This window comes from Homalodisca vitripennis, chromosome 4, assembly GCF_021130785.1.
Source record: "Homalodisca vitripennis isolate AUS2020 chromosome 4, UT_GWSS_2.1, whole genome shotgun sequence".
In the NCBI taxonomy this organism is placed as follows: Eukaryota; Metazoa; Arthropoda; class Insecta; order Hemiptera; family Cicadellidae; genus Homalodisca; species Homalodisca vitripennis.
Window position 1 is genome coordinate 148886473 of NC_060210.1, and position 27840 is coordinate 148914312.

The following is a 27840-nucleotide window of genomic DNA, read 5'->3' on the forward strand; positions in this document are numbered from 1 at the left end:
TAAGATGTGGAGATTGGTTAACTGTCTATTGCCAGAGTACGAAGGTAGTGGTTTCTTTCCTGGTTAATCTAATTCTATTAATGCTTCCAGGTATTCAAGTCATTCTTTCAAAGTGTCAAATTTTTGGTATGTTTTCTGATTTTTGGTCTCGTAAAAAAGGGCAGGTGATGTCCATTGCTCCAATCTTTTGCTTGCATTGCATGTTTTAGTTTATCCATACTGTTGTTTATTTTAATTTTATGTACCGTATTTGTGCAAGAGTATTCCTTGTGTTAATATCACATATCTGAGCATGGTGGTCCAATATTCCTGTTGCAAGGACTTGGGTGGATATGTATACTTCATCCAAGTTTGTGCACACAGTCAATGGAAGTTTGCACTGGCATTGAGATCATTGGAGGAGTAATTACACTGTCTAATCAAAAGTAACTAATTTAAATGCTGTATAATTAGTTGAGTGTTTTGAACCTTGCTACACATGAAAAGATTTTAAATTTTTATTTGAATTCGATAGAACTATAACTTGTTAAATCTAACCTGTTAGGACACTGGAGGCTAAAGAAATATAGTTATAAGAAATAGATTGGGGGTAGATCCACCCTTATACAAAATGTTGGCGTATAAAACATCAAGGTGAAACTCAAGGAAATACTCAGTTACTTGATCAGTTTTATTTAACAATTATTCATATACAAAAATTTCTATCATAACTATTACAATACTACAATAACACTATCATTCTCTCGCTCTCAAAACCTAACTTACAAATGCATCATTCAACTGAGACAGTACAAACATAAGAAGGAATAGTAGAACACCGGTAACAATAACTTCTTAAAAAATCAGTCTAATTATAATTAATTAAATTGATTAATTAATTCAAATCATTTTATAATAACAACAAAGTGTTTTGTTTAAGTTAATCTATTTATTCCTTAAAAATACAGTCATGATCAACTTATATTGATTGGAACGTACAATCAACAAAAAACAATTTTCACAACAAGGTTTCTCATGGAATTTTGTTCAAACAATGCAAGACTGGAAAGATAAACAAAAAAAAAAAATAGTTAAGAAATCTTCAATTTCCGGGCAGTTGGAAATAGTTAATTTATAATTAGTAACATAAAAAAATACAAAAATATAACGTAAATAAATGAACACTTGTTGCGACTACCACTGTAATCAAAGCTTAATTCATTACTAAGAAAAGCTTACATCATCCCTCCCATTCCTCCCATACCTCCCATCCCACCCATTCCTCCCATACCACCAGGAACAGCAGGTTCTTCCTTTGGAATTTCGGTCACAACAGCTTCAGCTGTCGTTAATAATGATGCAACTCCAGCAGCATCTGTCAGCGCTGTCCTCACAACCTATAAATTGATGATACAAGATATTAAAAAAAAACCTATTACATCTAAAAATAATCATAGGGGAAATTACGTACAGATGGTTTTTGTAAGTTATACTTTAGGGATGGTGACAGGAGTATGGAAGATGACTAAAATCAGTGGTTAGAGTTTGCCGGCGCAGCGCAGTAGCGTTTGGTGAGGATCAATCATATTATCTCATCTCAGCTATTTACCTATTATTTTAAAGACTAATGATTGATTAGTTTTAACCAATCTTTTATTCTCCTAGTAAAAATAACTTCGGCTCTGTGTGTTTTGAATGGAATCTGAAATATGATACAATTGAGATGACTCCAAAATGTTTATAAAAGAAATCGCTGAAATTAAAAAAAATATATATCTGATAAAAGAGTTTTGTGGATTTAATTTTCATACACCTTCAACAATTTTTGAATTGTACAGGATTACAGGTTTTTAAACATTGAGTTAAGTATTTTTTAACCCTAAGGCTTAATTTATTGTAACAAATTGTTACATGTCATCTATATTTTCTATCTAGATAACATTGAAAAAAATCAGGCAACTATCTCAACTATTCAAGTTGATAGAACCAAGAAAATTTATAAAAGTTAATTAAGTTCAAAAAACACTAACAACAGTAATTACTGAATAACAATAAATAATTGCTTCATATGTTTTAGATCATTTAGCTACCTCTGGGGATGCTTTAATTCTGGCCTCTTACCTGACACAAATATTGGAACAACTTATATAATACAGGCATATAACATTCATCACAATACAAATAATAAAGTCTTCCACAAAAAAGAAAACTGGATTTGTTAAACATACACAACTAAACCAACGTTTTACTATTACAAACTTCTCCCTGTATTCCCAAAACTAGAACAAATAAATATATCCAAGCATCTTAGAATTTTTCAAAACAATTATGTGGATTAGTAGTACCATGAAGTAAAGAGTAAAAGTAGATTTCTAAAGTCAGATTTCAGTCCAGCAGCAGCTCAATGATTGTATAGAAGGGGGTTGGGGGCGAATCGGGGGTCTGGAATATCCCCAGCTATAAGCGGGTCCAGAGAATAAGATAACAACACCTTACTTCGAATAAGATACCATATTGCCTGCAGTTACTTAGCAGAAATAACAGCCTTTATAATGCAGGCAATGTACAACAAAAAAAGTTTAACTGGCTATTCAGAACTGCATTTACAGGTGAATATAAGTCAAAAACACAAAGTGAAACTTTGTTGATTTTTGCTTAGTTTAGCCATAACCTGCCATTTGTTTTTTGAAATATTGATTTAAAATTATTATAAATAGTAACGTAAAGTAATTATACAATAGTAATTATTTCAAGAGTAACGCCACTGGTTCAGCAGGATCTGATGAATGTCGGACAAGAGTATTTTAATTTAGCAATTGCTTTTATATGGTAAGTGAAATTGTTACTTCTCCAATATTAAGAATTTTGTTCTGTAATAATTTATAACATTAGTCTTTGTTTCAAATAAGTATCGATTGTTTCCAGATGCCACCCAAGTGGAGAGCCCTATGGGAGTGAAATTCAATTTTTCAGTTGATTAATACTTTCCTCTGAGCTGTACCAGTGATGTTTGATTTAATGTTTCAGAAGAGACAAAAAACATGCCATGACCACAAGTAAAAATATTTAATTTTAAAGTTTCAGAAGTTTGTTCTGTCATCACTTCAAAATGAACAGCCTCAATTGATAAACAAATAAAAATACAACATACTGCACTATGTCAAAGGCTGCAGTTTTACTTTAAATGGTTCAGTGATATCTACAGCTAACACAGAAAAGCTTTTGTTAAATCAAATCTAACTGAATGAGAAGTAACGGAAAAAATAATGGAATTTATAACTAAGAAGAAATTTAGTTAGCTTTCCTTCAACAAAGATGAGATTTCTTATTTGGGGGTCTGAAGCATTGCAAAGTGTGGCTGACATTTGTAGAGGAGAACTTAGTAGAAAAGTATTTTTGAATTAGACATCAATTTGCTGTGACAGAATTGATATGAGGTGTTCTATTTTCTGCAAATGTTTTACACCAGCTTTATAATAAACCTTAGGGGTCCCATTTGTTCCCCACCAGGTAGACTCACCAGGTCCAATCAATTTCAAGTGAATATACATATATTTCAATATTCCTAATGTACATGTCACTATAAACTAAGAAATTGTAATAAATTCTTGTTTTTTACAAGGAAGAAAGTACCTTTGCTGTAAATAGTTAAATAATGCAAAATAAAATTTGTGTTCATCATTATTTGTTGGATTAAAAAAAAATGAATTAAAAATACATTTTTGTTCAGGTTTTCACCTAATTTATTTCTTTCTGAGTCAAAACTATAAGGAAGTAACCGTCATAAGTATTAGTCATGTTCTAAATACCTACATAATTATGTTCATGGCTTAGGAAATGTCATTTGAAAATAAAAATGTATATTGTAACATATATATACAACATATTTGATTCAGTAAAATATACACATTTTAGCTTATGAAAGTAAGTAGTACTAATTACATGATAAACTGTAGAAGTGGACTAGTTGGTGTGCTGTTTTGAGTAAAGTAGCCTACTTGAACATACATAAATTACTTGGGTTCTCTTTCACTTCAAAATTATTATATCAGTACGATAGTAAAATAAAATAAGTCGTTACTGTAACAATGGCTTATAAAATTGTACATAAAATTAAAAATGAACCAAAAGAAAATTTACTGCTGGGCATATTTATTAAATATATACATCACCATACAGAAGGCCTACACTTTTTAGCTTTTTGTAGTATGATGCTTGTCAAAACACGAGTTAGGATGGCTGGACTCCATGGCTTATGTTTGCATGGGCATAACCATAGGCATAGGTCTAACCCTACCTGGTGCTGAAGGTTGTTGTTTAGACTCGTCATCTAAATCACGATCACTACAATTTTGTCAACAAAAATAGCAAAATAAGAATTAATGTCGTCATCGTCACTAACAAAATCAAACAGTACATCTTCAATGGCTTCATTGTGTGAAACAATTCCATCACCGCCTTGGCTCATTGGGATCATTTCAGTTGAAATAGAAAACTCACTTTACGTGTTCCTTGTTGACAACTAAATAATCATAATATATCTGCATCTATTCCTAAACAAATTAATTCAAAGCAAATGTTTAACCAAACATCAGAAGACGCTACAAGTCACTGGTCAGCTGAAAATAAACACTACGCAGGTTTTCAACTAGCATTTCAAAGGCCTTTTGTTAACTAAAAACTCTGGAAGAGACATAATCTATAATATCGGATATAACTGTATTTGGTGTTTTGGTCAAAGTCTACCAAGTCTACCTTGGTTAAAACCCTTTCACAAGATCTACAGAGACGTTACATCAAACCAATATGAGTCTGAATGACTTTTTTGTTATATATACATGTAGCAACAGATGTCGAACTGAGTCCGGCCTTGGATCTCAGAAGGATAAGAGGTATCTAGTCCCAGCAGTAAGGGATGAAAACATAAACAATGAAGAGAATCAGTTTTGTAAAAAAAAATATATAGATAGTACAATGTTGATAGTATTTCTTGGGAGGGGCTTGTAATCAGATTGTACGAGATCTGTCCAAAAAGTATCCAACCGCTGACCAGTAGGCGGCCGCGGCGTAACCGACCGGATCGAACCTGTTATTGGAGGGGAGGGGCGAGCCTACTCCTTCCCATATTAGCCATTGAATACGATTCAGTCACTCAGTGAGTCACAGCGCTTTGTTCCGTACAGTAGTGCCGTGTGTGTGCGTCGCATTTCAATATGACTGAACGTGTTGAGCAGCGAATTTGCATTAAATTTTGCCAAAAACTTGGCCATTCAGCATCAGAGACGATTACTATGATACGGAAAGTTTATGGTGACGTGTCTATGGGCGATACACAAATAAAAGAGTGGTTTAGGCAGTTTAAAAATGGCCGCATATCAGTGGAGAGTGATGACCGATCTGGCAGGCCTTCAAAGGCCAGAAATGCTGAAAATGTTGAATGAGTTCGTGCAGCAATTAATGAAAACCTTCAATTGACTGTCCGAGAACTGGAAGAAGATTTAGGAATACCAAAATCGTCAGTTTGTAACATTTTACACAAAGATTTTAAAAATGAACCATGTTTCGGCAAAATTTGTTCCTCAGCTGCTAACAGAAGACCAAAAGAACTGTAGACTTGAAATCGCACAGGACAATTTGAATTTGATAAAAAGTGACCCAGGGCAATTAAAAAAATGTATTACTGGTGATGAGTCATGGATTTATGGCTACGACCCTGAGGCTCAATCTTCACAGTGAAAAACTCGTGAAGAGCAACGGCCGAAAAAAGCAAGACAAAGTCAAAGCAATGTCAAGACAATGCTGACAGTTTTTTTTTTACCAGGATGGCGTTGTTCATCACGAATATGCTCCAAGATGCCAGACAGTGAATAAGGAGTATTATCTTGAGGCCCTAAGGCGGCTACGAGATGCAGTGCGAAGGAAACGACCTGAACTGTCGACAAGCCGTGACTGGATCCTGCACCATGACAACGCGCCAGCTCATTTCTCACATCTTATTCAGGGTTTTTTGGTCAAACACGACATCAACCAACTACGACAGCCTCCCTACAGTCCTGACATAGCTCCTTGTGACTTCTGGCTATTTCCGAAATTAAAAATTCCTTTGAAAGGAAAAAGATTTGATGATGTTGAACAAACAAAATGCAAAGAAGGACCTGTTAGCCATTCCGCAAAATGAATTTAAGGAGTGTTTCCGGAAGTGGGAGGAGCGTTGGAATAAGGTAGTGGCTTGTGGAGGGGAGTACTTTTAAGGGAACCAGATTGCCGTTGCTGCTGAGTAACGTCAGTTCATGCCGAACGTCAAGGTCGGATACTTTTTGGACACACCTCGTATAATTTTTGTACTAAAAATTTCTTATTTTAGTTACTGACTAAAACAATACTAACCTTTGTAGGATCAATGATGCCTTTCTCGATCATATTTACATACTCATTGTTTAAGGCATCATATCCCATATCACCTGAAGCTTCTAAAACTTTACTAACAACTACTGAAGCATCTACTCCAGCATTTTGTGCTATCGTCATACAAGGCATTCTTAATGACTTCTTGACTATTTCAACACCTGTAACAACGACAAAATAATACTTTATATACTTTATTAATTTTATTTCTATAATCAGCTTACACAAAAACTACAGAGTTCCATTGTGTAAAATAAAGATGAAACGCTAATACAAGTTTGAACAAGTAATGATTATTGTTATTTCACTTATGTTTTTGACTATTTAAAACAAAAACAATAAAATAACAATGTTTAATCCTTTTGGGGGCCACTGGCATTTTCCTAAGTCACATGCATAAAGTGCCGGGCTGTTTTTTTTGCAAGCTTCTGGGAAAAAAAGGTGTTATAAAATAACTATCAAACAGATTTTCATAATTTTGTAATTTTTTCCTAATTAAATGAAGAATAACAGAAATTTAATTAAAAACAAAATTATAAAAATATAAAAAGTTTAGTTTCTATATGAAATGATTTTACTTTTTTTTTATAAAATTTAAGTTTTTACTTAATTTCAGTGTATATGGTATTTTATTCTTTATTCCATGTGAAAGGCCATGACAATCTGAACAAATGTCGTATATTTTAACATTTTTTTTTACCAACAAAAACAAACATGTAAGTTGACTCAACCGAAAGTAACACTTTACTTCTTTACTTCAAATTACAAGCATTTACGAAAAACACGATTGCAAAAAAGCTTTTCTTTGATTTTCATGATTTAAAAAAAAAAAAAAAAAAAAAAAAAAAAAAAAAAAAAAAAAAAAAAAATGGAGGATAGCATTTCATTATTTTCTTAGATTTTAAGAATACAAAACTTGTTTAAAAAAAACCCCACTTTTTATAAAATAAAAGGTTTGTAGTAAATTTAGTTAGTAGGCACCGACTTTTTCAATATTAAAAATCCATTTAAACGTATTTGGACTTTGGCATTGATAGTCATTTGCTATTTCCACGTTTTTATTTTATACTCTACTAGCGGGCCCGGCGCGCTTTGCTGCGCATTTCAATAATTTTTTGCAAAAGTTGCCCGCGGCTTCGCACGCAATTTCCCGTTGAAAACAGTACACTATATTCACTTATTCTTTTTCTATCACATTCTAAACATTGCTGAGATAATTGATAGTCGTTCAATCGTGAGCCTCTTGGGCGTATTATGAAGGTATGTACCATATTCCTGCCTCTATCTAGCTGTTACCCACGGCTTCGCATGCAAATCTTAAGAACCGAAGTCCTTATATTACTTAGTAAATTTTTTTTTTTACTATAATAAATTTTAGATTAAATTAGTTATATCTCCGATGCCACGATTGAGCTTGCTTTGTTGTCTCGATCGAGAGAATATGTACACACGGAGTTTTGAGAACCATACTTCTGTCAAAAAAAACAACTAAGGTTGATTTTATAACATTCTTTATATTTGTAGCCAACGTAAGATAGTAATTATGATATCTGCATTGCTCTTCTGATCAAGCATGAGCATGGTTTATATTAAATAAATATTGCAGTTAAAGGTGAATTTTTACGTCAAATTTGAATTGTATTATCTGGATAGTAAAGTCTATGTTTAACAGTGATTGCAGAAACAGTTTAAACAAAATTTGTCGTTTCTCTTAAGCTTACTCTATGCTTTAAAACTATAAGTGTAATATATGTTTACAAAGAACAGCTGATTAAAAATTTGAAAAGACGTTAACATATGTTTGCTGCAATGCATTTCTTATGGGTATTTCTGTAACCAGTGGGGCGGAATCCTGAATCGGGAAAGGGATGGGCATAGCTTATAAACCTTCTCCGTGGAAAAATACATATACGTACAAATTTTCATCATGATCGGTCCAATAGTTCACGATTCCATAAAGGACAAACATACAAACATTCATTTTTATATATATAGATGAAAGATGAATTATGATCTATGAAATGATGTTGGCAGTCATCTGGAATATCGGAAAAAGTGGTTTGTTTATCATGTCACGGCGGCCGTTTGTTGTTGTTCTACTAATCTGTCATCTGCATTGTAATTGTTTTGTTGGTACTTTGGGATTATACCGACCACACCCAGTAATGAATCGTTATTTGACATTTTGTTTCTACTGATTACTAGATTAGCGTAGAACAATATTTCGTCAATATAAAATAGGTATTGTCTTATCGTAAACCCCTCCCCATCCTCAGACAAAGGTCAAAGTCGAGCGGTCTAGTAGATAACGTGATTGCAGAGTCTTGCCGCCCGTTCAGCTGGTGCGTCGCTTTGTTGTACCCTGTGTTTTACCCCTACATTTCTCCAAACACAAAAATTCAACAAAAACAAACATTACCAAACAAAAACTAAACTCTTTATTGAAAAAACTCACAAAACTTGTTTTTATTCTTGGTCACACTCCGCCACCCAAAATGCGAGTGCCTCCGGCCATTAGCACGGGCTTCGGCAGTGCCCCGCGCTGATGTCAACAACAGAAAAACATCCCTCGAGATAGTACCTATCAGTAAAATATCAAATTCTAGAGGGGGGGTGATCAGAAATATAAATTGAATTGTAATGGAAAGGCAATTATGTACCGTGCAAAAACTTAAATAATCATGTGATGACGCGCGGACTGCCATAATCAGGATTCTCGAGAAAGATAAGATAACAGCGACAACAATACCGATCATAATACCTGGAAATTGCTTGTTGATTGATGGAATGTTAGTTCTATTACTCAACTACATTGTTTTATAACGTTGTAAGTTCATCGAAAAAAGTTTAAGCGTTGGGGGTATATAACGGAATCTGACCCCATTAACAATTGATAATCATTGTAAGTTTGTAATTTTGTAATTAAAGAGTTGTTTTTTCATTCTATCATGTTTGTTTCTATAAATTTATATTTTTGTGTTCTTCATACTGGTGTGGTCGGTATAATCCCAAAGTACCGTTTTGTTTGCTATTACTTTAGTTTACAATGATTGTTTTGTCAGCAACTACAATTAATCATGACAGTATTGAAGACAATCAAGTACTAGAAGAGTTATTCAGATTTTTAAGTGACAGTGACAATGATGATTTATTCCCAGATCACACAGGTAGATAATGATCATAATTTTATTACCGATGGACTTCTTCGAGACACAAGTAATTTGTTGACATTGTTTTCTTTTTACTCAAATAACAAATGAAAGCTAAACAGTAATAAAATACAATAGCAAAATTGCAATGTGCAAAGAATCATGCTTCAAGACTTTCAACACTAAAAAAATATTTAAACATAAGTGGATTTCAGATTTAAATATGTCTAGCTATAGTGACAGTAATAACAATGAATACAGCAAATAACAATGAGATATATACTTATGTTATAGACTAGTTAGCTATAGACTAGTAGACATGGTGATATTTTTGGTCAACTTTATTTATTAAAAAAAATTTGTTTTTTATTTTTAAAACAAGACTTTCTGTTTAAAAAAATTAATGCATGAGAATTTGTGTAGAAAGAGGAAGAACTCAGCTTAAAAAAAGCCACATATCTTTTTTATAATTGGTTAAAGTTTTTATAAAAAAAAATAAAATAAAAAATTAGATGGCAGTGTAAGAAAGTTGTCAAAAAATAGGAGGCGGCAGTGAAAGTGTTAAATAAAGTCTGTTCTTTTTATTACTGTAATTTATTTTGGTCCCTGATAAGGAAAACACATCCAAAAATAGTGGCTTTCCAATAATACTAAAGTACCCATTGGGTATTTACCCAGTCTCATACGGCTAATAGGATTTGTATACATGGAGACAGAAAAAAAGAAACTCTTTACAAAAATTTTGTCAAAAAAGAGCAATCAGGGCTATGTTCACTCTGAATTTTTTGATTCTGTCAGAAAATGTTTTAAACAACTTAACGTTTTGACTGTGATAGGGCTTTACATTTTTTAATCTATAATAATCATAAAAATAATCTACAAAAAACCTCAGAAGGAGGACATAATCTCCAATTTGGATTTATCATTTAGTACTTTACGACAAATAAAAATTAATAGAGGTCATACCTGTTTGTTGATCTGGATTGGTAGTCTTCAGTGACTCAAGGACTGACATACACCTAAGAAGGGCAGTGCCACCCCCAGGCACAATGCCCTCTTCAACTGCAGCTCTTGTAGCATTTAAAGCATCATTTACACGATCCTTTTTCTCGTTTACTTCAACTTCACTAGATCCACCGATTTTGAGAACAGCTACTCCAGATGCCAACCTAGCTAATCTTTCTTGCAACTTCTCTTTCTCATATTCTGACGTTGTTTCACTGATCTGGTCTCTGATCTGTTCTGCCCTTCTGTCTACATCACTCTTTTTACCTTTCCCCTAAAAATATGCAAATAATGTAGTACAAACAGAATTACGATCTTCTTAATTAATCTAGTTTGACAAATTCTAGTAAAAGTGAGGACAGTAGCATATCGAGACATGAATGAGAACTAAAAATTGAATTTTAGTTTAATTTGCTTAATCAATCAATAAATTTAAGTCTTCCATGGCATACTAATTATTAATAATACACGAGATTAAATTATTGTTTTCGTCATAATATGAGGCATGTTTTTAAAGTAAGTACCGTTTTTAAATTACGCCGCCGCAGCACTGCAGTTGCCGTTTAGCGCATGCGCGTAGTGTAGCTACATCAGTTTTAAAGCCACAGACACCATTACAACGCTGTTTGATCGAGTCTTCGTTTGTTTACGTGATTCGTTCTCTCTGTGCTAAAGGCTTAAAAGCAATTGACATTCATCGTCAAATCAGTGGTTTATGGTGAAAACATGAGTGAAGGAATGGTGCGGAAACGGGTTAGGGCCTTCAAAGATGGCTGCACAAACGTTCATGATGAGGAACGAAGTGGGTGACCTTCAGTCATTACTGATGATTTCCTTCAAAAAGTGGACTGTAAAGTGAAAGAGAACAGACGGTTCACAATTTCCTACTGTATCAAGAAGTGTTCTCTACAAAATTGTGTCCGAACGTTTAAATTATCAGAAACTGTGTTCACGGTTATAAAAATAAAATAAAATATAAAAATATTGAATGATGAGCACAAAACCAAACGATTGGGCAGTGCATTGAACTTTCACGAGCGTTACAGTAACGAGGGCGACAATTTTTTAAGCCATATTGTTACAGGCGATGAAACGTGGGTGGAGTACGTTACACCAGAATCAAAACAACAGTCAATGGAATGGCGGCATTCAACATCCCCTAGGAAGGTCAAATTCAAGCAAACAATTTCTGCCCAGAAAATCATGTGCACTGTCTTTTGGGACAGACAGGGTGTGCTGTTGGTCAATTTTCTGCCTAGTGGTGAAACAATTAATGCAGCTGCGTACTGTGAAAATAAAAAAAAAACTGCGCCGAGCAATTCAAAACAAAAGGCGTGGCATGCTGAGTGCAGGCCTCGTTTTGCTCCACAATAATGCTCATCCACATTCAGCAAATCGAACGCAAGAGCTCATCACTTCATTTGGCTACGAACAATTGGACCATCCTCCATACAGTCCCGATCTAGCGCCTAGCGACTACCATTTGTTTCGGCACTTGAAGACGCATTTGGCAGGGAAGCGTCATTCCAATGATGAAGAAGTAAAAAACGTCTGTGCAACAGTGGTTGTCCAGTCTGGCGGCAAGCTTCTTTGACGACGGCATACAAAAGCTGGTCCCAAGATACGACAAGTGACCTAATTATAATGGAAATTATGTAGAGAAGTTGAGGAAAGAATGCTCTTTCAGGTAAATAAAGCTTTGTTTGAAACATTTACTTGTTGATTTTTTTATATCAAAACGGTACTTACTTTAGGAAACATAATGGTATCACAACAACATAATCAGGCTATAAGAAACTAGTATTATACATTTACAAGCTTGTATCTGGTACAGATTTCTCCACAATGTAGTAATTTGTAACATTATAAAATGATATAACTCTTATAATAAAATAATACTTGTTCTTAGTCATTGACACTTTTAAGTGTGGCAAATCCAAAATTTTATATTTAGAAAGATATTCAACACAGCCATCATCAATGAATAATGTTGATTGAATGTATAAGAGGTAATGGGGGATCCTAGCATTTCAAAATCTGCAGTTTAAAAAATTTAACAGAAGCATTTGAAATGAACTGCGTTTCTTAAAATTTGTCCTTGGCTATAGATGTATGATCAAGGACTTTCCGAGTTTGAATCAACCAGCAAATCTCGATCTGTTCAATAAGAGCAGAATATGTTCTAAAGAGTTGTTACTGGTTATATTCTAAAAGCTTAATCTTGTCAGTGTAAGATTTGTTAAGGGGTAAGAGCGTAAAAAAATAGACAAAGTCTCAGCAATGCTAACAGTTGTTTTTTATCAATAAATATACAGGGTGATTCATGAAGTTCTCCCCCCACTTCTACAGCACATTGCACTAGTAAAAATAATGAAAAAATGTTATATAAACATAGGTCCGAAAACGCTTCGTTAGCGAGTTACAGCTAGCGAAAGATTTCGCCTGAATTCCTGGGTAAAGAGTAAAATAAAGCCATACTGAACTTTTGGAAAGGTTAATTAAGTAAGAAATATCGTGGATTCTTATGTATTTTTACCTGATAAAGCTAATAAAATAGGTTTCAGAACTGTACCTGTAGTAGATTTTGAGGGATTCAGGGTTAAATGCAAAAAATTGGGGCACGAAACAATGTTTTTTTAAGTTTGATGTACAATAACTTTGTTAAATTGGTAATAAATACATACATCAACAAACATTAATTGTAGAGAATTTAATTCTGAAAAAATTGATATAATCAAAATCTAAAATAAAACAGATATAAGTACCAAAAAAATCAATTTTATTCAGTATAATACATTACTAGCTGTAAAGAAGTACCGTACGGTATTTAGTTAAAATAAAACAAAACAAAATGTTTGTTCCTTAATGATGAGATAAATTGAGAAAACAAGATTAACTGTTAAATAAATTTGTTTGTAAATATAAATATCATGTTTTATTACGTTGTATTTTTGTTTTAAATAAAAATTTACTTCAAATGTTCGAAAATAAATGAAGCAAACATTTTCCCCATTATTGTTTACTAATCATCGAAAATGTAGTTTTTGTTTTATTAATTTTCTAAGTTGGTAACGCACGAATAACATCTGGATCAACAATGGTATTCTGTACTGTTACGTTAGAACTGTGTATTAGTGGTGTTTTACAAGCTACAGCAGGAGATCGGGTTTTGTGAATCGTGTTATTAAATGCAATTTTTCTGTCAGTTATAATTCGATTGTTTATTCAGCGAAAAAAAAATGCCTTACTTATTTACATCAGAGGAATACGCTGATATGGTTTTTATTTTGGATTACTTTTAATGGTAATACTAGAGCTGCTGTAGAAGAATATGAACTACGTTACCCTAATAGGAGGATTCCAGATACCAAAAACAATTTCAGGAACTTTTCGTACTCTTCGGGAAACAGGATCACTACCAAGTACTAGAACCAATTATGAACGAGCTGTCCAACTTGATGATGATATTGTTATTAATGCTGTTCATCGCAGTCCAGGCGACGTATTTCTAGGCGGATTGGAGTTTCGCATTCAACGGTGTGGAGGTCACTTAATCGAAAAAAAATTGTATCCGGTTTCATAAACAAAAGGTTCAACATCTACAGCTAGGGGATGGTCCGCTTCGCTTGGAGTTTTGCAACTTTTTGAATCATATAATCAACTCTACAAGCGTATTTTGTTTACGGATGAGGCACAAATTCACTCGGGATGTGGTGTCAATAACTTGCACAATAAACACTCATGGGCAGAAGAAATCCACATGAGGTAGTGGAACAGAACTTTCAACACCGATTTTAGCGTCAATGTCTTGTGTGGCCTTTTGAACAATCGGCTGATTGGACCTTTCATATTACCTGGACGCCTAAAATGCTGAGTTATATTTGCATTTCCTTCAAGAAAGAGTTGCCGCATCTGTTAGAGAATGTTCCTTTACATCTCAGACAAAATTTGTACTTCCAGCATGACGGAGCACCTCCCCACTTTTCACGTGCCGTTTCTGCTTACTTAAATCATCAATTTCCTGGACACTGGATTTGGTCGTGGAGGGCCTCACCCTTGGCCATCAAGATCACCAGATCTATCTCCATTGGATTATTGCATCTGGGGATGGATGAAAGACATTGTATACAAGACAAAAGTGAATTCTCGTGATGAATTAATTGCCCGTATTATGGATTCGGCTGTGCAGATACAGGGAAGTCCTGAAAAATTAAGAAACGCAACAAAAGCAATACACAAACGTGCTGCAAAATCTATTGATATGATGGCCTCATTTTCGAACATCTATTATAAAAAGGTGCGTACGGTTGGCCCCAACCTGATTAATTTTGCTTAAAACTAGTAATGTATTATACTGAATGAATAAAATCGATTTTTTGGTACTTATTTCTGTTTTATTTTAGATTTTGATTATATCAATTTTCTCATAATTAAATTCTCTACAATTAATGTTTGTTGATGTTATGTATTTATTACCAATTTAACAAAGTTATTGTACATCAAACTTAAAAAAAAAAACATTGTTTCGTGCCCCAATTTTTTGCATTTAACCCTGAATCCCTCAAAAACTACTACAGGTACAGTTCTGAAACCTATTTTATTAGCTTTATCAGGTAAAAATACATAAGAATCCACGATATTTCTTACTTAAATTAACCTTTCCAAAAGTTCAGTATGGCTTTATTTTACTCTTTTACCCCAGGAATTCAGGCGAAATCTTTTCGCTAGCTGTAACTCGCTAACGAAGCGTTTTCGGACCTATGTTTATATAACATTTTTTCATTATTTTTTACTAGTGCAATGTGCTGTAGAAGTGGGGGGGAGAACTTCATGAATCACCCTGTATATCTTGATGTTCTAAGATGGTTCTATGAGATGCAGAGTGAAAGAAACTGCCTGAACAGTGGGAAAATTGTGACTAAATTCTAGACAACCACACACGCAAGCTCATTTCTCAAATCTTATTTAGCTTCTGATAAGTAGAATACAATATCAGGCCAGATAAAAAACTTATACATATTGGTGAACAAAGACTAGTACAGTCACTTTCTGCACATCAAATCTTGTGTTCAATAACATTTTTTGTGCAAATCATTTCAACTATGTTATGTAAGACAGATTTTGAAGGAATATTAAGAATGTGGAGGTACCTTTAATAAAAGAGTATCATCTTTGGTGATAGCCACCTCAGCAACCTCACCAAGATCAGATGCTTGTACTTCCTCCAATTTGACATTGGCCGCTTCATCCCCAAATACAATACCTCCAGTAGCGATTGCCATGTCTTGGAGAGTTGCTTTACGGTTGTCTCCAAAACCAGGTGCTTTTACAGCTGCCACTTGTAAACCTATTTTTAACCTGAAAAATTTGAAACCATTATTGATTAAAAAAAAAGGTACTTATTAACCTGTTTCATGTGTATAAGTTATTTATTTTATGTACACTTTGATATTAATTATGAGTTTACATCACTCTTAAGAAAATGTGTTACTATAGATGTCGTAAAATATTTTGTGTCCACTGGGCATTTTGTAAGCCATAGAAAGAAAGGAATTCAATTTCAGTAATATACAGTATTGGGTTATTCCATGTCAAATCAAACAATGGCCTGGACCTTGACATCTCAGATTTTTATGATTTTTTGTATGGAAGTTGTTGTACCTACCAAGATTAGTTAAAATGAAAAATTTTACATTTTTCTACCTTAGGGTTTTTGGAGTTTTTTAACAGGCTTTTAAAACCCACAAAAAGGCAGTTTTTGGTAATTTTTCAGTATTTTCTAGTCACCATGGCTAAAAAAACTATCAGCTTTAAGCTTTAATACAAAAAATCATAAAAATCTGCGAGGTCAAGGTCCAAAACTATTTTTACATAGGTAGATTTGAAATGGGATGACCCTATTGCTAATGGAAGTACATTTTTTATTTTCCCTTCTTTATCCAGAATATCAAAGCTCTAACTTTTAATAACAATTTGAAAACTCTTATGAATACTATGTCTGAGTCTATAGAACAGTGATAAAATGAAACATTACATTAATGATTTAATGTATTTTAATGTTAATGAATGACTAGTGAAATTAATATAAATTATGATTTAACATACCTATTGACAACTAGAGTACTAAGAGCTTCACCATCAACATCTTCTGCCACAATAACAAGAGGTTTTCTTTGGGCATTTGCGAGTTCTAGAGCAGGAATGATTGTTTGTACACTTGATATCTTTTTTTCACTCAGCAGTAATAAGCAGTCTTTGAATTCAACTTTTGCGCCTGAAATTAATTAATATAACATAAAACCAACGTATGAAAAAGTAGAGAATAAGTAAATATAATTCTTTTATATATTCACTGAAATCAAACCTGGAAATACATATAAATGTAATAAATCTAAAAAATGTAATAATCAATTAGGTTTACACCCTTTTAAAATAAGTGTTGCTGGATAAAACATATTTTTAATCCTACAAATGGCTTCACCATATTTACTTACTTTTATATTACATAACTTCTAAAACAGTAATATAGTTTTCAGTACAATTCATATGATTACAAAGAGGAAAATTAAACTTCTTGTAATATCTGGGTTTGTTAGATTTTCTCTTATTTATGGTTTCCTCTAATGCTCTTGGTAGCTGTTAACTAAAACAGCTGCCACAGATGTCATTGTACTTACTGAACTATATTCAGTTACTTATTTTGATTAAAGTGATCATTTTGGGATTAATTTAAGTAAATTACTAGTTGAATAACAGTTTATTAATTCAGATGTACCCAGTTCTAAAATTGGGACAGCAGGGAACTTAAGTTTTTGGTGGCTTCTAAGTTTTGTAAGGTTTTGGATTTGCCTGGATTAAATTTATCTACTTTACAATACAACAAAATAACATTGAACAGCCTAAAACTAAACCAGACTGAATTATTAATGAATTACAGATGTAAATAAAATACTTATAAAAATATTTTAAAGTCCTATAAATCATATTTTTGAAATCAACACACAATACAGTAACATTTCTGTAACTATGTTTTTTAAATCAGCATAAAATGTTCAATTAAATGTAATTATTTTCGAATTAAAAATTAGTTTTCTATGTTGTTTCATGATTAAAATAATAGTGTGTTGCACATTTCATTTAGAGCATTGGTTGTGGCTGAAACAAATTTTATCATAAGTGGTTAGAACCATTGTACTGTTGTTGATATAAGGTACCCTTCATATATATGGTCATTTAATTTCTTACTAGAGAATTATTTTTCATTGTTTTTAAGTCTATTAAAAAAATACAGAAGATAAAAATAAAAATTTTGCCTAAATTAAATTAAATTTTATATACCACCTTTAGGAAAAACAAAGAATTTTACAATGTGAAATAACTTATTTATAAAGCATTAGTTCGTTTTTAAATTTGTATAAAAGATGGAAGGACTAAGCTTTCAAATCGTTCAATTTTGAGAAAATAAAAAGTCTGAGATAGCCATTAGTTTCCAAATTTTATGTAGTGTCTAAAAATATAACGTATCATATTGAATTTTATTGTTTAAAATAATTTTCATCACAGGAAATACATATGTTGTGCATCTTTTTTCTCAACGAATTACCAAATATTATTGACATTTTAGATTTTTCTAAACTTATATGCTAATAAATTTGAGTCAAAAAGGCAACATGATGTTCAAAAGTAATGTTTAGACCCAGAGTAAAAACAAACTTTTCTAGCCTACACACAATCTCAGTAAAATACAATTCTTTCTTACTTATAAAATGTATTTACAAGCGTTATAGCACTAATCACTAAGTAAAACCACATCACTAAATTAGGATATTACAACAAAATTACTGAATAAACACAATTCAATTTACGGTTGCTTGCCGAGTAAACAAATGATCAAACAAAAACGTCGACTTGCAGACCAAGTCATATTTCAAAGAGTGGACTAAACTAACAAAATGTAAAAAAATAGATTCTAATGTTTTAAGTGGTATTTTAACAAAGTAGACACATTTATCTTTCGCATTATACGAAATGATATAAACAATAAAAAGTTTGGTGTGAATTACAACAGTTAAAAATCATCTGCATTACTTGCTGACTAATTTTTATGATCCATGCGCCAAAAGATTTGTAATTACATTTAACAAAATATTATCTTTTTTTAATGTCTTTTACAAGTTTTATTAGTTTTTACAATATTAAGCTTCAAAATCTTCAACCATCCACCATCTTGAAACATGATATAATTTTAATTGTTATGTTGATTTAAGATTGCAGGAAAAATGACATTTCTAAAATATTGGTTATCAATTATGAACAACATGTATATAGGAACACTATTTTTTCATAGTACACTAGACGTTCTTGTATTACCTTTTGCAGTATTAATAAAATAGGGAGAAATGTATCCCCTGTCAAATTTCATTCCTTCTATCACTTCAAGCTCGTCAGACAGTGTTTTTCCATCCTTTACTGTAATAACACCATCTCTTCCTACCTGTTAAAACGACAAACAATAAATATAGTTTTAGTTAAGCACCTATAATAGGTGTAACAAAAAACTAGTGTTATTATTAACCAAAACAAATTCAACTGTGTTATAACTAATTAGTTATAGTTAATGCCAACTATCAATATTCATGGCTGATTTTAATTAATAACATTGTTATTAGGTTTTTACATTCATTATACATTTTTGCAGGGGTTATAATTAATTGTTGATTACAAGTAAGGGAAACTGGTAATTTGAGCAAGCTTACAATAGTTGATAGCAGAGTTCCCTCTTACCTAACTGCAGTATGGTTTGGTTTATGCCTTGTTTATATAATATGTTCAAAGAATAATGTCACAAAAGAGGGTGAAAATTGTCTATGCCATCAATTCTGAGTTAGTATCGAGAGTTAAATGGTTTATTAATAACATACCCTTCTAATGTCAGAAGTGTATGAAAGTTTAATTAAATTTGGGATTAATGCAAATTTATTATTGAATTTGAGATATCCTTGCTTTTGGGTAGTGACAAATTGAAACATTACAGTAATTTACACATTATCTTTCTCTTTCAAGTTTACTTTCCAAAAACTGTCAAAGTGTGAATCTGTTCAATTTTGTTTGGTTATCTTAACACATTATATGTAAAATGATTAGATAGACGTACTAATGATATATAGTATAATTGGAATAACGTTTTTGATAAAGAGATTAAGTTTATAAAAGTTCTTGAAGACTAAATGTTTATACTATTATTTCCAAATTACGCTTTTTTCAAGTTTGAGTATGAAAAGTCTGTCTTGACAATAATATCTACTTTGCCACAGGGATGTCTTAATTATTCAAAAAGTACTGTGTCAACTGTATGTTAATTAAAATTGTAATTCTGTTTAAAATTATAATATTAAGAAAAACTTGTACCCAAAAAGTATGTTAACAAAAATTTCTCTCTGCTATTGCTGTTAGGCTAGGGACACACAGTCCCGGTTACCGGGATGCCGACCACCGGGTTGCCGGTAAACGGTTTGTTGTGTGCTGGCCACACAGTCCCGGCGATAAACACCAAATTGTCTCTCAGTTAACCTTTGAGTGTTGTTCGGAACGAATCATGCTATCCAAAGTGAAGTTAGTTTGTTGTTTAGAGGCTCTAAATGAATTACCAAAACAACGAAATAGGGTACATTGGGTTCATCCATTCAATGTAGTTGCTAAAGCTGAAAAATGTTCCATAACGCTGGAATACCGTGGACACATTCTATAAATTTGTCTGTATCAAACATTATCGCAACTTTACACTACCCTCGACAGTAAAACACGATACACAAACCAGCAGCACACCACAACAGCTACACCGCACACACAGACTTGACTGGAATCGGGACCCGGCGGCCGGCACTGTGTGAGCACGCACTACAGATATCAAGTGTTTTGTATTGCCAACCCGATTTTCACCGGCTGCAGGGCTCCCGGTCGCCGGTAGCATGCTTGCCGGTCTGGACCGGCACGCTTTGTGCCGCACAGCACCGGCATTGTGTGTGCGCTCTTCAACAAACTACATGTTCTCATCAATCCCGGCCGGGATGCCGATCACCGGCATCCCGGTAACCGGGACTGTGTGTCCCTAGCCTTAGAAGTTGGAGGGAAATGGTGAAATCTTAATGAAGCAATTACTAAAATAAGGGGAGATGTACGGCCTTACAACCGCCATGTTAATTTGCTTAGATTAATGTTCCCATTATCTCATTAAGTATTTGTTATAATTTTATGACATTTTTTTATGTTTCATGAACATGTTTAGGAAATTCAAAAAAATTTTACAAGAAAACACATAAGGCAGAATTTTTGTATAATATACTAATAACATATCCTTAGTTTTTTTTTTTTTTTTTTTTTTTTTTTTTTTTTTTTTTTTTTTTTTTTTTTTTTTTTACATTTCTTATTTTAAAGTAATTTACACTGAACTGCTACAGGGGTTATGAATAGATGATGGTAGATTTGAAACTAATATTATGAGTACTTTCTCAGATAATGGGCCATTTATATATGAAAAAGGTTTTTCGAGATACTTTTACAGAAAAATCATACACAGAAGACAACAACTTTCCCAGATCATAGTCCTGATCTTTTTTAAATACCTATGTTCTTCAGCATTCTGGTGTGTTTTCTGACTTATTTGGTTGCAGATTAGCATGTTTTTTTTTGACATTAATGATATGGCTTTGATCAATGTTATATTAAGAATAATATTATGGCATATAAAATTAATGTTAGGAGTCCTGGACAACAGTACACAATTGAAAATATTATTTACCTTTTGTGTAAGGCCATTACATTTTTTATTAAAAATAGGGTGAACAACTAAGTGCTTGTAGGTAGACTACAGCACAATCTAGGATTTGTTAAGTGTAGGTTTTATTTATATCTTCCACATACCATATAGGATATAGTATAGATTATATACCTTATAATAGGCAAAAATTGGAATGCATTTTTTTCTTGTGTCATGAAAAAATCATTTAAAAAATTGAATAGTTGAATTCCCTCTTCCCATATTTAGTCAGCAGTGTAAAGGGAAGTAGTAGACACTGGCTGATCACATGACTGTTTTATTCTGGTCACAATGTAAGTACTGGTGTCAGGGAAGTGAAATAATATGGAATTAGATAAGATATAGAAAGACTATAATAACTGTACCGTCTGAATTTACTCAATATGTTGTAATAGATTAAAATGAAGTTAAAAACTTAAGTTAGCACCCCATACATTATCTTTACAATAAAAGTGACTAAACATTTTTTTTTATTAGCTTCTTGTACCAACAAAGTCAAATCAATCAATTTTAACCAAATTAAAATTAAATTTTTATAGGCTTACACCTACCTTTTTCATTGCATCTGATATCAGTTGTCCAACCTCCTTATCACCATTAGCTGATATTGTTGCTACCTGCGCAATTTCTTCTGGTGTTGTTACTGGTTTAGATAATTCTTTGAGTTTGTTAACAATAGCTTCAACTGCCATCATAACTCCTAAAAGAAACAATATTGAAGGATAGTAAAGAGCTCTGTACTCTCTGGAGCAGAAACAACACAAATTCATGGACAGACCAAAATAAATTATATTGACAAACAGAATCCAAAAGTTCTCAGAAAAATATTTTTTATTTACTCAGGAAGCTACATTTAAACTATATTAAAATCTCTTTCTTTCTATACATTATCATAAGACTACAAAGAATTTAATGTTTTGTCCAGCAACAAGTATATGTCCATGGAATCACAGATTTTTTAGTTGCTTGTGCATGTATGTCCCTTCTAATTTTTCTTTTGAATGAAACAATTTTAGTTTATTTTTGTTTTTGGCAATGTTTAGAAAACAAGAAATTTGACCTTACTTTTAATGTACGATCTATAGGAATTATACTACATTGCAATATTTTATCATGAAAAGTTTGAAATGTATTAAGAGCAAAAAGTTGTGTTAGAAGAAAAAATATACAAATAAACACTTTTTTATGTTATTTTGTGACACCAATGGTCAGGTCAGTGCTATGACCAGCTGTGATGAAACAAAGTACAATAACTGAGAGCAGGAAACAAATCCGAGGATTAGGTGATTATGTGAGGTAAATGCAAAGCCTACCACACGGATTTTAAATTAGTTAAGCATCTATTATGTTAGCGTATGATAACATAAAATATACTTTATGAATCATACAAATAGTCTGGCTTACCTTTCCTAATTTCAATTGGATTAGCACCTTTACTAATTTTATCAAATCCTTCTTTAGCTATAGCACGTGCCAATACAGTCGCTGTTGTAGTTCCATCGCCTGCCTCTTCATTTGTGTTGTTTGCAACGTCTTGGACTAGTTTAGCTCCAATATTTTGAAATTTGTCTTTAAGCTCTACTCCCTTGGCAACAGTAACGCCATCCTTGGTAATTTTTGGACTTCCCCAGGTCTGCTCCAATATGACGTTACGACCCTAAAATATTACATTGGGTAAGATTACAAACATAAAGATTAAAAACATGTTGCTTGTATATTGTCACTATACAAGCAACATCTCTGTTTCAATACCTTCACATTTTAAAATATTGAAATAACAAAACAACTTTTACAGGAATATACTTCACCACAGCATATTTTACATAACAATTAAATCACAATCTAGAATAAAAACAATTTAAATATTAAAATGCTAAATTTAAATATGGACATTCATACCAATACACACGATTATATGTTCATTAGACCTTGTGTTTAACCCTTTCCGGGCCAGGCGGCAATATATTGCCGCCACAGATCGCGTCTGAAAAGTGCCAGGCGGCAATATATTGCCGTCGGTGACATACACCGCCTTGATATTCGTTGTTTTCTTAAATAAATACGACGTCAAATGATTAAAGTTTTATGTTTTTTTATTCCTTGATATGTTTGTAGATAATTAATATGAATATCATTTTTATTTTGGAGGTCTATGCATTTTTATTTCGTAATTGTCACGTGACATTATCAGCTGACTCGATCTATTGTTGTTAATTCTTTATGCTTTAGTGTAATCGTACTGTTGTATGCTGGATTCTCCTTTATTATTTTATTTTGTGGTTGTAAATATTAGTAGTGTTAGTAGTTACGTGCTTAGCTATTGTGTGTAGTAGTTACAATGACTGACAATTTGCGATCTCATGGGAGTAAAATTGTAAGTAGCATATTTGTAAATAGAAAAAGTGTAAATAAATTTCAAATAAAATTGTGTAAATATTTCTTGGTACATAGTGTTTTTAACTGTATTGAAACTGTTTATGGATCCTACAATCATCTGTTTACCGGTACATCCATAATGTGAATATTTATTTTAAGTTTCTTGCAGTGTAAGAGTCAGTTGCTGTATCACTTAATTATGCGTATTTATACAAAATGTGTCATAAAACATTTATTTATAAGAGAAATAACACAAAATTTTGTATGGTTGTTCCTTTATAAATGTAAAATATAATAAAATAGCTTCCCACGGTAAAATTATTTTTCCTTTTTTAGTTATTTACAAAAAAAAATAAATAAAATAAAAAAAAAATTTATGTAACTTATTAAAACACTATTTTTTTTTATTTTAAATTACTTAAAACTACATCTATATATTTCTTGTTGATAGTATATATCTATACGAGTAATTTGGTGCAACTTTTAGGTCATTCTCTAATTGTTATGAAAAGTTATAAATTTTAATCTTAGAGACTGCAAAATCGCCAATTTTAGCCTGGCACTTTTGACTAGTCACAGGGGATATGATATGTGAAAAAATTTTGCAACATCTCATATTTGGTCCTGGCCCTGAAAGGGTTAAGTTTAGAAAACAATTGTAAAATTTAAATGTTTACTGAAACACAAGCTATTATAACAAATGTATATTATGATCTATTATCATTTACAAATAATAATAATTAAAAAAAAAAAAAAAAACTGAAAACAAATTATTTATTAAATCCTAGAAAATAAAATGATACACTGACTCATAAAAAACTGGGTTAAAAATGAGATAAAAATTGTAATGAAAACAAATTTGAAAGTATTTATATGAAAAATAGACTTTTTTTAACAAGAACTCATGCACACAATGAACTTAACACCTACCTTTCTCATGAGTTAAAAAAATGTGACGATTATATTATAAATGTAAATGTTTGTCAATTATTACCTTGGGGCCCATTGTAACAGCCACTGCATCAGCAAGAATGTCAACACCTTGAAGCATCAATCCTCTGACTTCCGCACCAAAACGGACATCTTTGGCATAGAATCTTGTTATTGCAGGACATACTTGTCTGGAAGCGACAGTCCTCAATACAGTTGGCAAGCGGTACATCTGTAACAATCATAAATTTTCGCTTGTTTGAACTGACTTACTGAAACAATAAGACAAAAGCTTAAAGACGTTTTCAAGAACTTTTTTTGTTACAACTCAAGATCTATATGACCTATATAGAACTGAAATCTGAGCAATTTTGCTTGCTGTTGTGAAGTTTTATTAGATATAATGAATGGTTTCAATAATACCAACAACTGAAATTTAATAACAAATGTTTAGTAAGATTCTAACACTTCAAAGTGACAATGTATTGTTTCTTTCCTCAAAGTAGCACACAGGTTGGGTACATTTTTGTTTTTTCTCAAAACAAATACTCTGAATAGGATAGGTAAAACAGGGTATGGCAAGTCAAAATATAGGTTGTTTCTTTAAAATAAGGGTACAATTGATTAATACACATTCTGAATAGTAATGGTTCGGAACCTTAGTGCCAACAATTTTAGTTAGCTTATAGGATTCATTTTAAGGCTAACAATATTATATTTTTATAAACTGTGCACATTCTTAACAATTTTGAGGTGAAAATACTTAATGTTGACTATCCCATGATTCCCAGATATCTGGGAATGATTAAAATATATTCCCAGAGCTATATTTTAATCATTAATGTCTGCAAAATAGCCACTTATCATATTCACCGGTTTTTATGAGAAAATATAAATTTGTAGGCCAATTACATAACCTTGCATTAGTCTACTAACTAAAATTTGGGAACCTATTAGTTTTTTGTTTAAAATGATAATTGACATCATAAAGAACAACCTGGTTCATTATACCGGGGGTTCGACAAAGATGTTTAAACGCTTGATTTTGCATTATTTCTTGCCCCATTTATGCACAGACCATTTTCAAACTCAACACAGTTCATTAAATAGGTTTTAAAAATATTCTGTGAAATTTCAGCTCTAAAGCAATTGTTGAAACAAAATGGTGAAATTTTGAAAAACTTTACTTTCAAAACAGTATTTTTGATTTTGTAAAATTATTTATAATTGTCATATTCTAGAGAAATAAAGCATTTCAATTAGAAAATTAGAATATAGCCTATTAAATAAACCTACAATTACAGGCCACAATTATTCGAGCTGTAATCCATCCATAGCGACTTACTGATAACAGCATTTAAGAAATGAATCGTAAGCTCTTACAAAGAAATTCTGCGCTATCTGGAGAAGTTCCTCTTCAAGTGAGTTTTAATTCCTCACAATTATTGAAGCTACGAATATAAACTTGTTCCTTTAAGTAACCCCATAGAAAGAAATGACACACAGTTAAATATGGGGATTGGGGTGGCCAATCTAAAAAAATCACTTCCACGATCAATCGAATAATATATCGAAATTGGTAATATAACTTAATCATAACCATCGATACTGATTAATTATTTTGAATAATTAACTTAAATTACCTATATCAACAGCTGTAAACACTTTCAAATAATACACGTAGGGTAATATTTCAATTTTACATAAGTAACATTTAATTACATAAGTACATTATTAAAAATGGCAGTCAATTAAAAAAATAACTACACAGCATTGCTTTGAAAGATGATAAGACATCATGTTTTTCGTGGCTTCGACATGTTGGACTCGTATTGAAAAACCTATTAAGTGAAATTTGTGGGAAAGAAACAACTGTAACTGTAAGAGGAACAAATAGGCTATGGTAGTCTTCAGTTTTCCTAATTTTGGTTATAATAATTTGTTTGATCACTGTAAGTGTTAAATTTATATTTTAATTTAAAACATATATGATTGTTAGATACTTTTATATCGATTGATAGTCTAGGATTTGAGATATTAGGTATCAATGATGACATTCTTCGATATAAAAAAACCAGGTCGCTTATCATACCCGTACCCTTCATGAATATTGTTGATTCCATATCATTTGATAATCATCTAATTTTGTTAGTGGCCACTTATACTGTAGCCCCTTGCTACCTATTACTTATACCTAAATTTATACAAAGAAGTATAGAAATACTTTTCTTCTTTTATACCTACGTAATCCAAGCTACTCTATAATCAGAACTAGTAAAGATAATTAAGAATTGAAATTAAAATTACATTTACTTTTAAGTGGGTAAAGAATTTAGTAAGCTTGTTATTTAAATCTTTGTAAGCTAAATAAGAGTGTGCTGAAAGTAAGCTACAGCTCAAAATACTCAAACGATCGATAACAATTTTTAATAATAAAAATATTTATTAGATAAAATCATTGAACATTACGACTCTTAGAACTTAAACCCCACATAGAGTAATTGTAGTTCATCCAAACTCAAGGGTAAAATGTTTAGTGGTGATTTTCTATTTAGTAACTAAAATAAAAAGTTATTAATTACCTTATTATAGGTGGTTTTATTAAAAATGTGAATACAAAATAGCTATTTTATTGTAACAATTCACTCTAGGTTACCAAAGCCGCACCTGTGCCGAGCAAAGCTGCTGAATACAAGAAAACTACGTCAGTCAAAAGATATCTCTTTCGAGAAAGCACATGGCGGATTTGACCCCTGACACAAAATATTTTTTATATTAAATGAGTTTCTTTTAAATTATATTAATATTAAATTTTTAAAATAAGCCATGCATGACAAAAATTAAACAAAGTTTTATGCAGTATAAGTTAAAATGAAATTTTATTATTCTATAGTAAGAATTCAATTACATTGTAATGAGAACAAAGTGTAAGGGCCTGAATCTAGAAGCTACCGGCATGTGATGTAATAGTTTTAATAATTGCTAAATTATGATGTATTATAAATTAGGCAATTGAAAAATATGTTAAGATAAATTTTAATATAGGCTGGCAGACAATTTGTCTTTATTTTAATTCATTACTTAGTAGAGCAGCGATTTTCTGTTATTAACAATTGTTTTAATTTCTTATCAAAGAGTAACCAACTCAAATCAAGCACTTTTTTACTATATGAGTACTTT

At 31.9% G+C, this 27840-nt stretch overlaps 1 protein-coding gene across 1 annotated transcript; it reads right to left on the reverse strand.

Moving 5' to 3' along the window:
• Positions 1-656: 656 nt before the first annotated feature.
• On the reverse strand, positions 657-27391 carry LOC124360309 (heat shock protein 60A). The gene is made up of 10 exons (XM_046813816.1): positions 27243-27391; positions 24725-24892; positions 22759-23011; positions 21906-22054; positions 18909-19032; positions 16644-16812; positions 15689-15896; positions 10500-10812; positions 6367-6545; positions 657-1376 (listed from the first exon to the last, which is right to left on the reverse strand). Exons 2-10 carry the CDS (start codon positions 24890-24892, stop codon positions 1215-1217), a joined length of 1725 nt encoding a protein of 574 aa, XP_046669772.1. The 5' UTR covers positions 27243-27391; the 3' UTR covers positions 657-1214.
• Positions 27392-27840: the final 449 nt, after the last annotated feature.